The sequence below is a fragment of the Oncorhynchus masou genome, chromosome 13 (genome assembly GCF_036934945.1).
Source record: "Oncorhynchus masou masou isolate Uvic2021 chromosome 13, UVic_Omas_1.1, whole genome shotgun sequence".
NCBI lineage: Eukaryota > Metazoa > Chordata > Actinopteri > Salmoniformes > Salmonidae > Oncorhynchus > Oncorhynchus masou.
In genome coordinates this window covers 3,327,908-3,345,858 of record NC_088224.1, presented here as the reverse complement: position 1 = coordinate 3,345,858, position 17,951 = coordinate 3,327,908, and the positions used below count along the sequence as shown (strand labels likewise).

General features: G+C 44.9%; 1 protein-coding gene across 1 annotated transcript in view; it reads left to right on the top strand.

Moving 5' to 3' along the window:
- The window catches only part of LOC135551654 (angiopoietin-2-like), a 98,407-nt gene that overhangs the window by 78,813 nt on the left and 1,643 nt on the right, over nucleotides 1-17,951 (top strand). Inside the window, exons 7-8 of the mRNA XM_064982834.1 lie at nucleotides 3,081-3,247; nucleotides 15,746-15,876. Coding sequence (XP_064838906.1) covers nucleotides 3,081-3,247; nucleotides 15,746-15,876 — 298 coding nt within the window. The remainder of the gene's footprint in view (nucleotides 1-3,080; nucleotides 3,248-15,745; nucleotides 15,877-17,951) is intronic.

The window sequence follows — 17,951 nt, the reverse complement described above, 5'->3', positions numbered from 1 at the left end:
CTGACCTCTTATACACTATATGAGGCCCAGCCTGACCTCTTATACACTATATTAGGCCCAGCCTGACCTCTTATACACTATATGAGGCCCAGCCTGACCTCTTATACACTATATGAGGCCCAGCCTGACCTCTTATACACTATATTAGGCCCAGCCTGACCTCTTATACACTATATTAGGCCCAGCCTGACCTCTTATACACTATATTAGGCCCAGCCTGTCCTCTTATACACTATATTAGGCCCAGCCTGACCTCTTATACACTATATTAGGCCCAGCCTGACCTCTTATACACTATATGAGGCCCAGCCTGACCTCTTATACACTATATTAGGCCCAGCCTGACCTCTTATACACTATATGAGGCCCAGCCTGACCTCTTATACACTATATTAGGCCCAGCCTGACCTCTTATACACTATATGAGGCCCAGCCTGACCTCTTATACACTATATGAGGCCCAGCCTGACCTCTTATACACTATATTAGGCCCAGCCTGACCTCTTATACACTATATTAGGCCCAGCCTGTCCTCTTATACACTATATTAGGCCCAGCCTGACCTCTTATACACTATATGAGGCCCAGCCTGACCTCTTATACACTATATTAGGCCCAGCCTGACCTCTTATACACTATATTAGGCCCAGCCTGTCCTCTTATACACTATATTAGGCCCAGCCAGACCTCTTATACACTATATTAGGCCCAGCCTGACCTCTTATACACTATATTAGGCCCAGCCAGACCTCTTATACACTATATTAGGCCCAGCCTGACCTCTTATACACTATATTAGGCCCAGCCAGACCTCTTATACACTATATTAGGCCCAGCCTGACCTCTTATACACTATATTAGGCCCAGCCTGACCTCTTATACACTATATTAGGCCCAGCCTGACCTCTCATACACTATAGTAGGCCCAGCCTGACCTCTTATACACTATATTAGGCCCAGCCTGACCTCTTATACACTATATGAGGCCCAGCCTGACCTCTTATACACTATATGAGGCCCAGCCTGACCTCTTATACACTATATTAGGCCCAGCCTGACCTCTTATACACTATATTAGGCCCAGCCTGACCTCTTATACACTATATTAGGCCCAGCCTGACCTCTTATACACTATATTAGGCCCAGCCTGACCTCCTATACACTATATTAGGCCCAGCCTGACCTCTTATACACTATATTAGGCCCAGCCTGACCTCTTATACACTATATTAGGCCCAGCCTGACCTCTTATACACTATATGAGGCCCAGCCTGACCTCTTATTCACTATATTAGGCCCAGCCTGAGCTCTTATACACTATATGAGGCCCAGCCTGACCTCTTATACACTATATTAGGCCCAGCCTGACCTCTTATACACTATATGAGGCCCAGCCTGACCTCTTATTCACTATATTAGGCCCAGCCTGAGCTCTTATACACTATATGAGGCCCAGCCTGACCTCTTATACACTATATTAGGCCCAGCCTGACCTCTTATACACTATATTAGGCCCAGCCTGTCCTCTTATACACTATATTAGGCCCAGCCTGTCCTCTTATACACTATATTAGGCCCAGCCTGACCCCTTATATACTATATTAGGCCCAGCCTTTGGAACTGTGGTTTTCCTAGATATGGCTAGTATATTGTGTGATCACTACATCCGATGGATCTGCACACTGCTTTAAAGAACATTTCTGCAGCATTAGTAAAGATGTGGTCAATATATGTTGATGATTCCCTTCCTGTGCTGTTTGTAACTACCCTGATAGGTTGACTGATAACCTGAACCAGGTTGCAGGCCCTGGTTACAGTTTGAAGCTTTTTTCATGAGTGGGCAGCCTGATGAAAGACAGTCAATATTTAAATCCCCCAGAAAATATACCTCTCTGTTGATATCACAAACATTATCATCCATTTCACACATATTGTCCAGATACTGACTGTTAACACTTGGTGGTCTATAGCAGCTTCTTGTTACTAGTAAATTATTGATTTCATGAACCTTGTTTCTTTAAGCTACATATGTTAACGGAGGCTATTTTGAGCACTTTTCTTCCGGGACTTGGTTTCATTGCTTTACAGGGAAGCTCAGCAGAAGTATACATGCTCATGTTATTGATGTTAGTGCGCTGAGCGGTGAGCTGCTCACAGTGGACTTCCTAGTGCACATCACCTCAGTGCTGACTGTATCACTCTGGTTCATAGACACACGATTACTGCAGACAACAGCTGTAGGATCAGCTGAGGCATTCAGGGCAGTTTGAGGGACATACATTACTTACATTGTGATATCCAGCACCCCTGAGATAATGTACATTTGCTGAAGCATTATGACAACTCAGCATTACAATGGTAGGGATTAGCTGAGCTGGGCTCGGGTCACTGATAAATCATTGTCTCAACACAGCCTTATAATGCTGTGAGAGGATTTGGGTGGATCCCATCCTCCTTATAAAATGTGTTTTATAAAACGACCTTTGTTTCCAAAAGGTATCGAAATTGTCAATAAAGTTAGTCCCACTGAGCTGCAATAATCACGTAGCCAGTTGTGAAGAGAACGAATCCTGCTGAAGCGTTCAATGCCTCGATTCAGGGCCAGATATGATGGGTCTTTATTAGTGTCTAGCAGAGAGTCAATCAGCTCTTTGAAATACAGTTTCAACTGATCAGAGCGGCCCTTTATAATGTCACCACAATTCACATAGACTATGATATAATCGATGTCCATGCCCTGGCCTAGTACACTCGGGAGCAGCTTAGTCATGTCATTTACTCAAGCTCCGGGTTAAGACATTGCAGTGTCAAGCAATACAGGGACTAACTGTCAGTAGAAGGTCAAAGAGTCAGGAGTTATCAAGATGTTTGCTTATTCACTTCCCTTATTCACTTCCCTCAGTCAAAATAATTTAACTCATAATTCACTCACATGTTCCCTCTTCATTCCTCTCAAAGGTACAATGCCATTTATATCTTAACATATCTCTGTTGATGTTATATTTACCCTCTAAAGTGACATTTATTTCATATGACCCTTCATTCAGTTTGTCCTCTTTCTCTCACCGTACCTGATGCAGGGTTTTGGGGATCCCTCGGGAGAGTACTGGGCAGGAAATGACCTCATCCACCTGCTGACCAGCTCCCAAGAGTACAGTCTCCAGGTGCAGCTGAAGGATGCTGAGGGGAACGAAGCTTACTCCCACTATAATCACTTCTATATAGACGCAGAGAACAAAAACTACAGGTACCAGCATGCAATGCTCCCTTACGACCACTTCTATATAGACGCAGAGAACAAAAACTACAGGTACCAGCATGCACTGCTCCCTTACGACCACTTCTATATAGACACAGAGAACAAAAACTACAGGTACCAGCATGCAATGCTCCCTTACGACCACTTCTATATAGACACAGAGAACAAAAACTACAGGTACCAGCATGCAATGCTCCCTTACGCTCACTTCTATATAGACACAGAGAACAAAAACTACAGGTACCAGCATGCAATGCTCCCTTACGACCACTTCTATATAGACACAGAGAACAAAAACTACAGGTACCAGCATGCAATGCTCCCTTACGACCACTTCTATATAGACGCAGAGAACAAAAACTACAGGTACCAGCATGCAATGCTCCCTTACGACCACTTCTATATAGACGCAGAGAACAAAAACTACAGGTACCAGCATGCAATGCTCTCTTACGACCACTTCTATATAGACACAGAGAACAAAAACTACAGGTACCAGCATGCAATGCTCCCTTACGCTCACTTCTATATAGACACAGAGAACAAAAACTACAGGTACCAGCATGCAATGCTCCCTTCCACAGTGGAGGCCAAGAGCTATCAGTCAAATCAAATCAATCAAATCCCATTTTATTTGTCACATGCTTTGTAACCAACAGGTGTAGACTACGAGCGAAATACTTTCTCCTAACTATGCAGAGAGAAACACAAAGGAATAAATACACAATGAGTAACGATAACTTGGCTATATACACAGGGTACCAGGCTATATACACAGGGTACCAGGCTATATACACATGGTACAAGGCTATATACACAGGTTGCCAGGCTATATACACATGGTACCAGGCTATATACACAGGTTGCCAGGCTATATACACATGGTACCAGGCTATATACACGGGGTGCCAGGCTATATATACAGGGTACCAGGATATATACACAGGGTACCAGGATATATACACAGGGTACCAGGCTATATACACAGGTTGCCAGGCTATATACACATGGTACCAGGCTATATACACGGGGTGCCAGGCTATATATACAGGGTACCAGGATATATACACAGGGTACCAGGCTATATACACAGGGTACCAGGCTATATACACAGGGTACCAGGCTATATACACAGGGTACCAGGCTATATACACAGGGTACCAGGATATATACACAGGGTACCAGGCTATATACACAGGGTACCAGGCTATATACACAGGGTACCAGGCTATATACACAGGGTGCCAGGCTATATACACAGGGTTCCAGGCTATATACACAGGGTACCAGGCTATATACACAGGGTACCAGGCTATATACACAGGGTGCCAGGCTATATACACAGGGTACCAGGCTATATACACAGGGTACCAGGCTATATACACAGGGTACCAGGCTATATACACAGGGTACCAGGCTATATACACAGGGTACCAGGCTATATACACGGGGTACCAGGCTATATACACGGGTTACCAGGCTATATACACAGGGTACCGGGCTATATACACGGGTACCAGGCTATATACACAGGGTACCAGGCTAAATACAGAGGATGCCAGGCTATTTACACAGGGTACCAGGCTATATGCATGGGGTACCAGGCTATATGCACTGGGAACCAGGCTATATATACAGGGTTCCAGGCTATATACACAGGGTACCAGGCTATATGCACTGGGAACCAGGCTAAATACACAGGGTGCCAGGCTATATACACAGGGTGGCAGGCTATATACACGGGGTACCAGGCTATATACACTGGGAACCAGGCTAAATACACTGGGTACCAGGCTACATATACAGGGTTCCAGGCCATATACACAGGGTTCCAGGCTATATATACAGGGTTCCAGGCTATATGCACAGGGTTCCAGGCTATATACACAGGGTACCAGGCTATATATACAGGGTACCAGGCTATATACACAGGGTGCCAGGCTATATACACGGGGTGCCAGGCTATATACACGGGGTAACAGGATATATACACAGGGTACCAGGCTATATATACAGGGTACCAGGCTATATGCACAGGGTTCCAGGCTATATACACAGGGTACCAGGCTATATATACAGGGTACCAGGCTATATACACGGGGTACCAGGCTATATACACAGGGTACCAGGCTATATACACAGGGTGCCAGGCTATATACACGGGGTACCAGGCTATATACACGGGGTACCAGGCTATATACACAGGGTACCAGGCTATATACACGGGGTACCAGGCTATATACACAGGGTACCAGGCTATATACACAGGGTACCAGGCTATATACACAGGGTTCCAGGCTATATACACGGGGTAACAGGTAGGGGTAAAGGATAGATAATAGACAGTAACAGCAGTATACTGTAGGTATGGGTAAAGGATAGATAATAGACAGTAACAGCAGTATACTGTAGGTAGGGGTAAAGGATAGATAATAGACAGTAATAGCAGTATACTGTAGGTAGGGGTAAAGGATAGATAATAGACAGTAACAGCAGTATACTGTAGGTAGGGGTAAAGGATAGATAATAGACTGTAACAGCAGTATACTGTAGGTAGGGGTAAAGGATAGATAATAGACAGTAACAGCAGTATACTGTAGGTAGGGGTAAAGGATAGATAATAGACTGTAACAGCAGTATACTGTAGGTAGGGGTAAAGGATAGATAATAGACAGTAACAGCAGTATACTGTAGGTAGGGGTAAAGGATAGATAATAGACAGTAACAGCAGTATACTGTAGGTAGGGGTAAAGGATAGATAATAGACTGTAACAGCAGTATGCTGTAGGTAGGGGTAAAGGATAGATAATAGACAGTAACAGCAGTATACTGTAGGTAGGGGTAAAGGATAGATAATAGACAGTAACAGCAGTATGTGATGAGTCGAGTTAGTGTAAGAAGGGTCAATGCAGTTAGTCTGGGTAGCTATTTGGTTAACTTTTGAAATGAACTAACTATTTATCCGTTTGATGGCTTGGGGGGACCTCCTTTTATAGAGGTCCTGGATGGCAGGGAGCGCAGCCCTAGTGATGTTACTGGGCTGTACACACTTCGCTCAGTAGCACCTTGCGGTTGGAATAGGGGTTCATAGGGAACGAAGTCCATATTAGAGATTTTCTCTTACATGTCAATCAGAGTTACATCATGTTAAACAGCCACTTCCAGTAAGTGAGATTTTATCTGATAATGTTATTAAATTGTATCTGACGGGTTTGACTTTGAATTGCCATCAGTGTTCAGGGTTCAGGGTTTAGGGTTGCTATTGTGTTCTGACTCTTCTGGAATGTGAATCTCTTAGAGCCGTGTCACAATCAGATTAGAATCTCTTAGAGCCGTGTCACAATCAGATTAGAATCTCTTAGAGCCGTGTCACAATCAGATTAGAATCTCTTAGAGCCGTGTCACAATCAGATTAGAATCTCTTAGAGCCGTGTCACAATCAGATTAGAATCTCTTAGAGCCGTGTCACAATCAGATTAGAATCTCTTAGAGCCGTGTTACAATCAGATTAGAATCTCTTAGAGCCGTGTCACAATCAGATTAGAATCTCTTAGAGCCGTGTCACAATCAGATTAGAATCTCTTAGAGCCGTGTCACAATCAGATTAGAATCTCTTAGAGCCGTGTCACAATCAGATTAGAATCTCTTAGAGCCGTGTCACAATCAGATTAGAATCTCTTAGAGCCGTGTCACAATCAGATTAGAATCTCTTAGAGCCGTGTCACAATCAGATTAGAATCTCTTAGAGCCGTGTCACAATCAGATTAGAATCTCTTAGAGCCGTGTTACAATCAGATTAGAATCTCTTAGAGCCGTGTCACAATCAGATTAGAATCTCTTAGAGCCGTGTTACAATCAGATTAGAATCTCTTAGAGCCATGTCACAATCAGATTAGAATCTCTTAGAGCCGTGTCACAATCAGATTAGAATCTCTTAGAGCCGTGTCACAATCAGATTAGAATCTCCTAGAGCCGTGTCACAATCAGATTAGAATCTCTTAGAGCCGTGTTACAATCAGATTAGAATCTCTTAGAGCCGTGTCACAATCAGATTAGAATCTCTTAGAGCCGTGTCACAATCAGATTAAAATATTTTAGAGCCGTGTCACAATCAGATTAGAATCTCTTAGAGCCGTGTCACAATCAGATTAGAATCTCTTAGAGCCGTGTCACAATCAGATTAGAATCTCTTAGAGCCGTGTCACAATCAGATTAGAATATTTTAGATCCGTGTCACAATCAGATTAGAATCTCTTAGAGCCGTGTCACAATCAGATTAGAATATTTTAGATCCGTGTCACAATCAGATTAGAATCTCTTAGAGCCGTGTCACAATCAGATTAGAATCTTTTAGAGCCGTGTCACAATCAGATTAGAATATTTTAGATCCGTGTCACAATCAGATTAGAATCTCTTAGAGCCGTGTCACAATCAGATTAGAATATTTTAGAGCCGTGTCACAATCAGATTAGAATCTCTTAGAGCCGTGTCACAATCAGATTAGAATCTCTTAGAGCCGTGTCACAATCAGATTAGAATCTCTTAGAGCCGTGTCACAATCAGATTAGAATATTTTAGAGCCGTGTCACAATCAGATTAGAATCTCTTCGAGCCGTGTCACAATCAGATTAGAATCTCTTAGAGCCGTGTCACAATCAGATTAGAATCTCTTAGAGCCGTGTCACAATCAGATTAGAATCTCTTCGAGCCGTGTCACAATCAGATTAGAATCTCTTAGAGCCGTGTCACAGTCAGATCAGAATCAGAAACGGATGGAAGTGATTCCGGGGAGAGTTGTGTAAAGAGTTCTGTTTCTAATTGCGTGGTCAAATCATCCACTATTCACACGTTAACTTTGCTTTCTTTAATCGCTGGGTAGAAAGAAACAGGATGAAAGTAAAAGAAAGGACGAGTCGATAACGTGTCTTGAAGAACATCATCAGTGATGAGATGAGAGGGCAAGCTGCCACTTTTCAGTCTCCTGTCTCTCTTTCCCCCGCCGCCCCTGATGCACCCCCTTCCGGGCTGGGGAAAGGAGGAACACAACCTGCATCCCAAATGGAAACCTATTCCCTACATAATGCACTGTATCTTTGACCAAGGACCATAGTGCACTGTGTGGGGAATGACATTTGAAATGAAACCAACCAGTCAGCAGCAGAAAGTGGCCGTGCCTGGCAGGTCAAACATATATCCGCTCCCAGGTGGTCCTCTCTCCACTACTAAAGCCCTGTGGTGGTCTAGTATATCTCTCTCTCCACTACTAAAGCCCTGTGGTGGTCTAGTATATCTCTCTCTCCACTACTAAAGCCCCGTGGTGGTCTAGTATATCTCTCTCTCCACTACTAAAGCCCCGTGGTGGTCTAGTATATCTCTCTCTCCACTACTAAAGCCCTGTGGTGGTCTAGTATATCTCTCTCCACTACTAAAGCCCTGTGGTGGTCTAGTATATCTCTCTCCACTACTAAAGCCCTGTGGTGGTCTAGTATATCTCTCTCTCCACTACTAAAGCCCTGTGGTGGTCTAGTATATCTCTCTCTCCACTACTAAAGCCCTGTGGTGGTCTAGTATATCTCTCTCTCCACTACTAAAGCCCTGTGGTGGTCTAGTATATCTCTCTCTCTCCACTACTAAAGCCCCGTGGTGGTCTAGTATATCTCTCTCTCCACTACTAAAGCCCTGTGGTGGTCTAGTATATCTCTCTCCACTACTAAAGCCCTGTGGTGGTCTAGTATATCTCTCTCTCCACTACTAAAGCCCTGTGGTGGTCTAGTATATCTCTCTCTCCACTACTAAAGCCCTGTGGTGGTCTAGTATATCTTTCTCTCCACTACTAAAGCCCTGTGGTGGTCTAGTATATATCTCTCTCTCCACTACTAAAGCCCTGTGGTGGTCTAGTATATCTCTCTCTCCACTACTAAAGCACTATGGCTGTGTCTCTCTCTCTCCACTACTAAAGCCCTATGGTGGTATCTCTCTCTCTCCACTACTAAAGCCCTATGGCTGTGTCTCTCTCTCTCCACTACTAATGCCATATGGTGGTATCTCTCTCTCTCCACTACTAAAGCCCTATGGTGGTATTTCTCTCTCTCCACTACTAAAGCCCTATGGTGGTTTCTCTCTCTCTCCAATACTAAGGCCCTATGGTGGTCTAGTATATCTCTCTCTCCACTACTAATGCCCTATGGTGGTATCTCTCTCTCTCCACTACTAAAGCCCTATGGTGGTATCTCTCTCTCTCCACTACTAATGCCCTATGGTGGTATCTCTCTCTCTCCACTACTAATGCCCTATGGTGGTATCTCTCTCTCTCCACTACTAAATCCCTATGGTGGTATCTCTCTCTCTCCACTACTAATGCCCTGTGGTGGTATCTCTCTCTCCACTACTAAAGCCCTATGGTGGTTTCTCTCTCTCTCCAATACTAAGGCCCTATGGTGGTCTAGTATATCTCTCTCTCCACTACTAAAGCCCTATGATGGTATCTCTCTCTCTACTACTAAAGCCCTATGGTGGTATCTCTCTCTCCACTACTAAAGCCCTGTGGTTGTGTCTCTCTCTCCACTACTAAGGCCCTATGGTGGTATCTCTCTCTCTCCACTACTAAAGCCCTATGGTGGTATCTCTCTCTCTCCACTACTAAAGCCCTGTGGTGGTATCTCTCTCTCTCTCCACTACTAAAGCCCTATGGTGGTATCTCTCTCTCTCCACTACTAAAGCCCTGTGGTGGTATCTCTCTCTCTCCACTACTAAAGCCCTATGGTGGTATCTCTCTCTCTCCACTACTAAAGCCCTGTGGTGGTATCTCTCTCTCTCCACTACTAAAGCCCTATGGTGGTATCTCTCTCTCCACTACTAAAGCCCTGTGGTGGTATCTCTCTCTCTCCACTACTAAAGCCCTGTGGTGGTATCTCTCTCTCTCTCCACTACTAAAGCCCTATGGTGGTATCTCTCTCTCTCTCCACTACTAAAGCCCTGTGGTGGTATCTCTCTCTCCACTACTAAAGCCCTATGGTGGTATCTCTCTCTCCACTACTAAAGCCCTATGGTGGTATCTCTCTCTCTCCACTACTAAAGCCCTGTGGTGGTATCTCTCTCTCTCCACTACTAAAGCCCTATGGTGGTATCTCTCTCTCTCCACTACTAAAGCCCTATGATGGTATCTCTCTCTCTACTACTAAAGCCCTTTGGTGGTATCTCTCTCTCCACTACTAAAGCCCTATGGTGGTATCTCTCTCTCTCCACTACTAAAGCCCTGTGGTGGTATCTCTCTCTCTCTCCACTACTAAAGCCCTGTGGTGGTATCTCTCTCTCTCTCCACTACTAAAGCCCTGTGGTGGTATCTCTCTCTCTCCACTACTAAAGCCCTGTGGTGGTATCTCTCTCTCTCCACTACTAAAGCCCTATGGTGGTATCTCTCTCTCTCCACTACTAAAGCCCTATGGTGGTATCTCTCTCTCTCCACTACTAAAGCCCTGTGGTGGTATCTCTCTCTCTCCACTACTAAAGCCCTATGGTGGTATCTCTCTCTCTCCACTACTAAAGCCCTATGATGGTATCTCTCTCTCTACTACTAAAGCCCTATGATGGTATCTCTCTCTCCACTACTAAAGCCCTATGGTGGTATCTCTCTCTCCACTACTAAGACCCTATGGTGGTGTCTCTCTCACTCCACTACTAAAGCCATGTGGTGGTATCTCTCTCTCCACTACTAAAGCCCTATGGTGGTATCTCTCTCTCTCCACTACTAAAGCCCTGTGGTGGTATCTCTTTCTCTCCACTACTAAGGCCCTATGGTGGTATCTCTCTCTCTCCACTACTAAAGCCCTATGATGGTATCTCTCTCTCTCTACTACTAAAGCCCTATGGTGGTATCTCTCTCTCCACTACTAAAGCCCTGTGGTTGTGTCTCTCTCTCCACTACTAAGGCCCTATGGTGGTATCTCTCTCTCTCTCTCCACTACTAAAGCCCTATGGTGGTGTCTCTCTCTCCACTACTAAGGCCCTATGGTGGTATCTCTCTCTCTCCACTACTAAAGCCCTGTGGTGGTATCTCTCTCTCCACTACTAAGGCCCTATGGTGGTATCTCTCTCTCTCTCTCCACTACTAAAGCCCAACCTGAGATCACTAAAGGATTGTTTAAACTCAGAAGCTCCTCAAAAAAGAGGAATGTGATTGACAGGTACAGATCCATTAACAATTTCGTCTCAGTGTAGATGAAGTGGAGTTTGATGAAGTGTTTGAAAAAGGCCGGAGGTGTTTGACAAGGTGATATTATTTGTGGTGAAGCGAAATGCTCGTTAGTGTAGAAGTTTGTGTAGCACCGGAATGAATTAAGTTAACTTTATATTTAGTTTCCAAGATCATCCTTAAATAACCTAAAATTTGCCCATTAAGCAAAATGGGTCTGTTTCTAGGAGCTGTATTCATCCCACTCTGAATGGTACTAGTGTTTGTGAGCTGTCAGCCCTCTTGCCAACTACTGCTGAGCAGCGTTCCATCTCACCTCGCTGATTATGTGGTTCATTATCATGCTGTGAACATCTGGTTCTCCTCCTCAGGGTTGGGTTTACGTAGGGATCACCCAAGCCAGAGGCCTGTTGTGCTAGGCTCCTACCCAGCCAATGCAGTCCGAACTCGGCCAAGGCATCTCCTTCTCTAGCTTTCTCTGGCCAATGCAACCTCTTCTCTAGGTTTCTCTGGCCAATGCAACCTCTTCTCTAGCTTTCTCTGGCCAATGCAACCTCTTCTCTAGTTTTCTCTGGCCAATGCAACCTCTTCTCTAGCTTTCTCTGGCCAATGCAACCTCTTCTCTAGTTTCCTCTGGCCAATGCAACCTCTTCTCTAGTTTTCTCTGGCCAATGCAACCTCTTCTCTAGTTTTCTCTGGCCAATGCAACCTCTTCTCTAGCTTTCTCTGGCCAATGCAACCTCTTCTCTAGTTTTCTCTGGCCAATGCAACCTCTTCTCTAGTTTTCTCTGGCCAATGCAACCTCTTCTCTAGTTTTCTCTGGCCAATGCAACCTCTTCTCTAGTTTTCTCTGGCCAATGCAACCTCTTCTCTAGTTTTCTCTGGCCAATGCAACCTCTTCTCTAGTTTTCTCTGGCCAATGCAACCTCTTCTCTAGCTTTCTCTGGCCAATGCAACCTCTTCTCTAGCTTTCTCTCTCTTCTCTGGAGCAGTCGGGTCACCCAATTACTCTGCGATTTCTTCCATCCATCCAACCAAGAAAGGCATCCCTATTGTTCCCAGGCCAAGGACGCATCTTCTCCAAGGCCAAACACCCATAGTCAGCCCCCTCTCCCATCTGTCCCTGTTACTAAGGCAGTCTAATATCCATAGTCAGCCCCCTTTCCCACCTGTCCCTGTAGCTAAGGCAGTCTAATATCCATAGTCAGCCCCCTTTCCCATCTGTCCCTGTAGCTAAGGCAGTCTAATATCCATAGTCAGCCCCCTTTCCCACCTGTCCCTGTAGCTAAGGCAGTCTAATATCCATAGTCAGCCCCCTTTCCCACCTGTCCCTGTAGCTAAGGCAGTCTAATATCCATAGTCAGCCCCCTTTCCCACCTGTCCCTGTAGCTAAGGCAGTCTAATATCCATAGTCAGCCCCCTTTCCCACCTGTCCCTGTAGCTAAGGCAGTCTAATATCCATAGTCAGCCCCCTTTCCCACCTGTCCCTGTAGCTAAGGCAGTCTAATATCCATAGTCAGCCCCCTTTCCCATCTGTCCCTGTAGCTAAGGCAGTCTAATATCCATAGTCAGCCCCCTTTCCCACCTGTCCCTGTTACTAAGACAGTCTCATATCCATAGCCAGCCTCCTCTCCCACCTGTCCCTGTAACTAAGACAGTCCATTCTCTCTAGGACTTCCTTATAGCCGAAGAAATCCCTCTTGTAGCCAGTGTAACCGTTAATGATCAATCCCTTTAGCCAGAACAGTTCAAACCCTAAACACCATCTCTAAATCACTTCCTTAGCTAGCCAAACCAGGACACCCTCCCATTCCTCCACCGCCCACACCCAATCCTCCTCTCCTAGCCTTCCCCCCCAACCAGAGCTCCCCTACCTACCAACATCACCACTTTCTCCCTGCACCAAAACATCAACGCCGGAGAAGAGGTAGAAGGAGCCTTAGTCAAACTCAGGTGGAGTGCCATCCATCGCTTCCAACTATATTACTCATTAAAGTCCAGTCCCAATATGATGCAGATGAGGCAGATGTTAAGCTACAGGATTCATCCGATGGAATTGAGGATCACATCAGTCAATGGCTTTAGCAATAACCCCTAACTACGTGTAAATATGTGACTCGTTTCAGGAAACTAGGTGTATGTGCATGTCACTACTTCACAGCCATTTCAAGGTAAACTTGTGTTTTTTCAAAATGCGTTTTATTGGCAGAAATGCATTCTGGAAATAAGAACTTTCATTTGCCTTAATAACAAACGTGTGTGCCATCTGTAAATATTAATAAAATTGTTAAAATTACGAGCCTAGTTTGTTTAGTACCGAGTTTTGAGATGAGTGTAACGCCCAGTGGAATTAGCTAAGCAGATGGAGAAAATATAACTAAGGCTTATATCCATAGCCATAGTTAGTACCGAGTTTTGAAATGAGTGGAATCAGCAGATTGAGAAAATGCTGGCTTTTGATCGCAGAGGGAGTCAAAAAGAGAACACACAGAAGGAAAGCTGTTGTATAAAACACCTTTCTCCGGATTACATCTTCATGCTAAGGTCAACCATCTGTGAAGTCTATTAACACGGGTAAGATAGTCTAGGTAGCTACATTTTCAGATATGACACATGTATAATTTAGTCTGAAAGTCAGTTTCAATTCAAGTTGAAGCTTACTGTTAGATAGCTAGCTAACGTTACATGTATGATCTGTGTAGTAATATTAGTTGTATCTCAGAGTCATTTAGTTAGTTATAGCCTAATGTTAGCTAGCTATAGCCTAATGTTAGCTAGTTATAGGCTGATGGTAGCTAGCTATAGCCTATTGTTAGCTAGTTATAGGCTAATGATAGCTCGCTATAGCCTAATGTTAGCTAGTTATAGGCTAATGGTAGCTAGCTAACATTGAACCTAGTTGGTTAGCTACCTGCAGTTTAATTCTTGGTAGTAACGTTATGAGTTGGGATTATGCTTAATTGTTTAGCGAGCCAGCTACATGTTTAAACAAAAGACTCGCCTCGACTAAGCTGTATCCTCACCCATTGACTCGGTAATCCCCTGTATATTATTATTGTTATTTTATTGGTACTCAATTAGCAAACGTACCGCAAATTAAGAATGATAGTAAAAAGCTTTGAAGCACCAAAAAGTGAACTTGGCCCCACCATTTATTGAATCAGATGGCTCCTTCATCAGAAAACACCTCTTTAATGATTTGTTTCATTGGCAAGAAATTAGGCTTGACATGTCAGCACCAAACATTTACACTACACATCCAAGTATAACTGACCAAATTATGAAAGACAAGAATTGTAATTTAGAATTATTAAGTAAAGTCAGTGTGGAAGAGGTGAAAAAATGATTGTTGTCTATCAACAACGTCAAGCCACCGGGATCTGACAACTTGGATGGAAATAGCGGACATATTGCCACTCCTATTTGCCAAATCATTTAATTTAATTTAATTCTACTAGAAAGTGTATGTCCTCAGGCCTAGAGGGAAGCTAAATTAATTATGTTACCTAAGATTACCTAAGACCCTTTCACTGGCTCAAACAGCCGACCGATCATCCTGTTACCAACCCTTAGTAAACTTTACTCGAATAAAAATGTGTTTGATCAAATACAATGATATTTCAGAGTAAATAAATCAATAACATATGTTCAGTACTCTAATAGGGAAGGTTTTCAACATGTACAGCACTTACAGAATTGACTGATGATTGGCTGAGAGAAATGTATAATAAAAAGATTGTGGGAGGTGTTTTGTTTGACCGCATTGATCATAATCTGCTTATGGAAAAACATATGTTTTATTGCTTTACACCCCCTGCTATAATGTGGATAAAGAGTTACCTGTCTAACAGAACACAGAGGGTGTTCTAGTATGTTTTATTGCTTTACACCCCCTGCTATAATGTGGATAAAGAGTTATTTGTCTAACAGAACACATATCAGAAGGTTGTTAAATACTGTGTATGTGTGTTGATGGTTCTGGTCCGTTCCCTCTCCCAGTCTCCATGCCATTTCAGAAGGTTGTTAAATACTGTGTATGTGTGTTGATGGTTCTGGTCCGTTCCCTCTCCCAGTCTCCATGCCATTTCAGAAGGTTGTTAAATACTGTGTATGTGTGTTGATGGTTCTGGTCCGTTCCCTCTCCCAGTCTCCATGCCATTTCAGAAGGTTGTTAAATACTGTGTATGTGTGTTGATGGTTCTGGTCCGTTCCCTCTCCCAGTCTCCATGCCATTTCAGAAGGTTGTTAAATACTGTGTATGTGTGTTGATGGTTCTGGTCCGTTCCCTCTCCCAGTCTCCATGCCCAGGGGTTCAGTGGTACCGCCGGCCGCACCAGTAGTCTGACCCAGCCTGGGACTCAGTTCAGCACCAAGGACCGAGACAACGACCGCTGCTCCTGCAAGTGTGCCCAGATGGCTTCTGGAGGTACAGGCTCTGAGGCCCTTACTTTCATTAACAGGTTTCCATGCAGCTGTTTTATGCAAGTCAAATACCTACCAGATAAAGCACGTCAGACGGAAACAGAACAATTGTTTTTGTGAGAAAACTATCAGTAAAGTTGAAACTGCGACGGAAACTCATGTAACAATGTATTTATCATTTGGTTCATTGGAATATAACCTCAAGTGCACGACACCATTACACACAGACACTACCTTCCCTCCTCCTACTCTATCCTCTACCTTCCCTCCTCCTACTCTATCCTCTACCTTCCCTCCTCCGACTCTATCCTCTATCCTCTACCTTCCCTCCTCCGACTCTATCCTCTATCCTCTACCATCCCTCCTCCTACTCTATCCTCTACCTTCCCTCCTCTTACTCTATCCTCTACCTTCCCTCCTCTTACTCTATCCTCTACCTTCCCTCCTCCTACTCTATCCTCTACCTTCCCTCCTCCGACTCTATCCTCTATCCTCTACCATCCCTCCTCCTACTCTATCCTCTACCTTCCCTCCTCCTACTCTATCCTCTACCTTCCCTCCTCCTACTCTATCCTCTACCATCCCTCCACCTACTCTATCCTCTACCTTCCCTCCTCCTACTCTATCCTCTACCATCCCTCCTACTTCTCTATCCTCTACCTTCCCTCCACCTACTCTATCCTCTACCTTCCCTCCTCCTACTCTATCCTCTACCTTCCCTCCTCCTACTCTATCCTCTACCTTCCCTCCACCTACTCTATCCTCTACCTTCCCTCCTCCTACTCTATCCTCTACCTTCCCTCCTCCTACTCTATCCTCTACCTTCCCTCCACCTACTCTATCCTCTATCCTCTACCTTCCCTCCTACTACTCTATCCTCTACCTTCCCTCCTCCTACTCTATCCTCTAGCTTCCCTCCTACTACTCTATCCTCTACCTTCCCTCCACCTACTCTATCCTCTACCTTCCCTCCTCCTACTCTATCCTCTATCCTCTACCTTCCCTCCTCCTACTCTATCCTCTACCTTCCCTCCTCCTACTCTATCCTCTAGCTTCCCTCCTACTACTCTATCCTCTACCTTCCCTCCACCTACTCTATCCTCTACCTTCCCTCCTCCTACTCTATCCTCTACCTTCCCTCCACCTACTCTATCCTCTACCTTCCCTCCTCCTACTCTATCCTCTACCATCCCTCCTCCTACTCTATCCTCTACCATCCCTCCTCCTACTCGATCCTATACCTTCCCTCCTCTGACTCTGTCCTCTACCTTCCCTCCTCCTACTCTATCCTATACCTTCCCTCCTCTGACTCTGTCCTCTACCTTCCCTCCTCCTGCTCTATCCTCTACCTTCCCCCCTCTATCCTCTACCTTCCATCCTCTGCTCTTTCCTCTACCTTCCCCCCTCTATCCTCTACCTTCCACCTTCTGCTCTATCCTCTACCTTCCACCTTCTGCTCTATCCTCTACCTTCCCTCCTCTGCTCTATCCTCTACCTTCCCTCCTCTGACTCTATCCTCTACCTTCTCTCCTCTGCTCTATCCTCTACCTTCCATCCTCTGCTCTATCCTCTACCTTCCATCCTCTGCTCTATCCTCTACCTTCCATCCTCTGCTCTCTATCCTCTACCTTCCCTCCTCTGCTCTATCCTCTACCTTCCCCCCTCTGCTCTATCCTCTACCTTCCCTCCTCTGCTCTATCCTCTACCTTCCATCCTCTGCTCTATCCTCTACCTTCCATCCTCTGCTCTATCCTCTACCTTCCATCCACTGCTCTATCCTCTACCTTCCATCCTCTGCTCTATCCTCTGCTCTATCCTCTACCTTCCATCCTCTGCTCTACCCTCTACCTTCCATCCTCCGCTCTATCCTCTACCTTCCATCCTCTGCTCTATCCTCTGCTCTTTCCTCTACCTTCCCTCCTCTGCTCTACCCTCTACCTTCCATCCACTGCTCTATCCTCTACCTTCCATCCTCTGCTCTATCCTCTGCTCTATCCTCTACCTTCCCTCCTCTGCTCTATCCTCTACCTTCCATCCTCTGCTCTATCCTCTACCTTCCCTCCTCTGCTCTATCCTCTA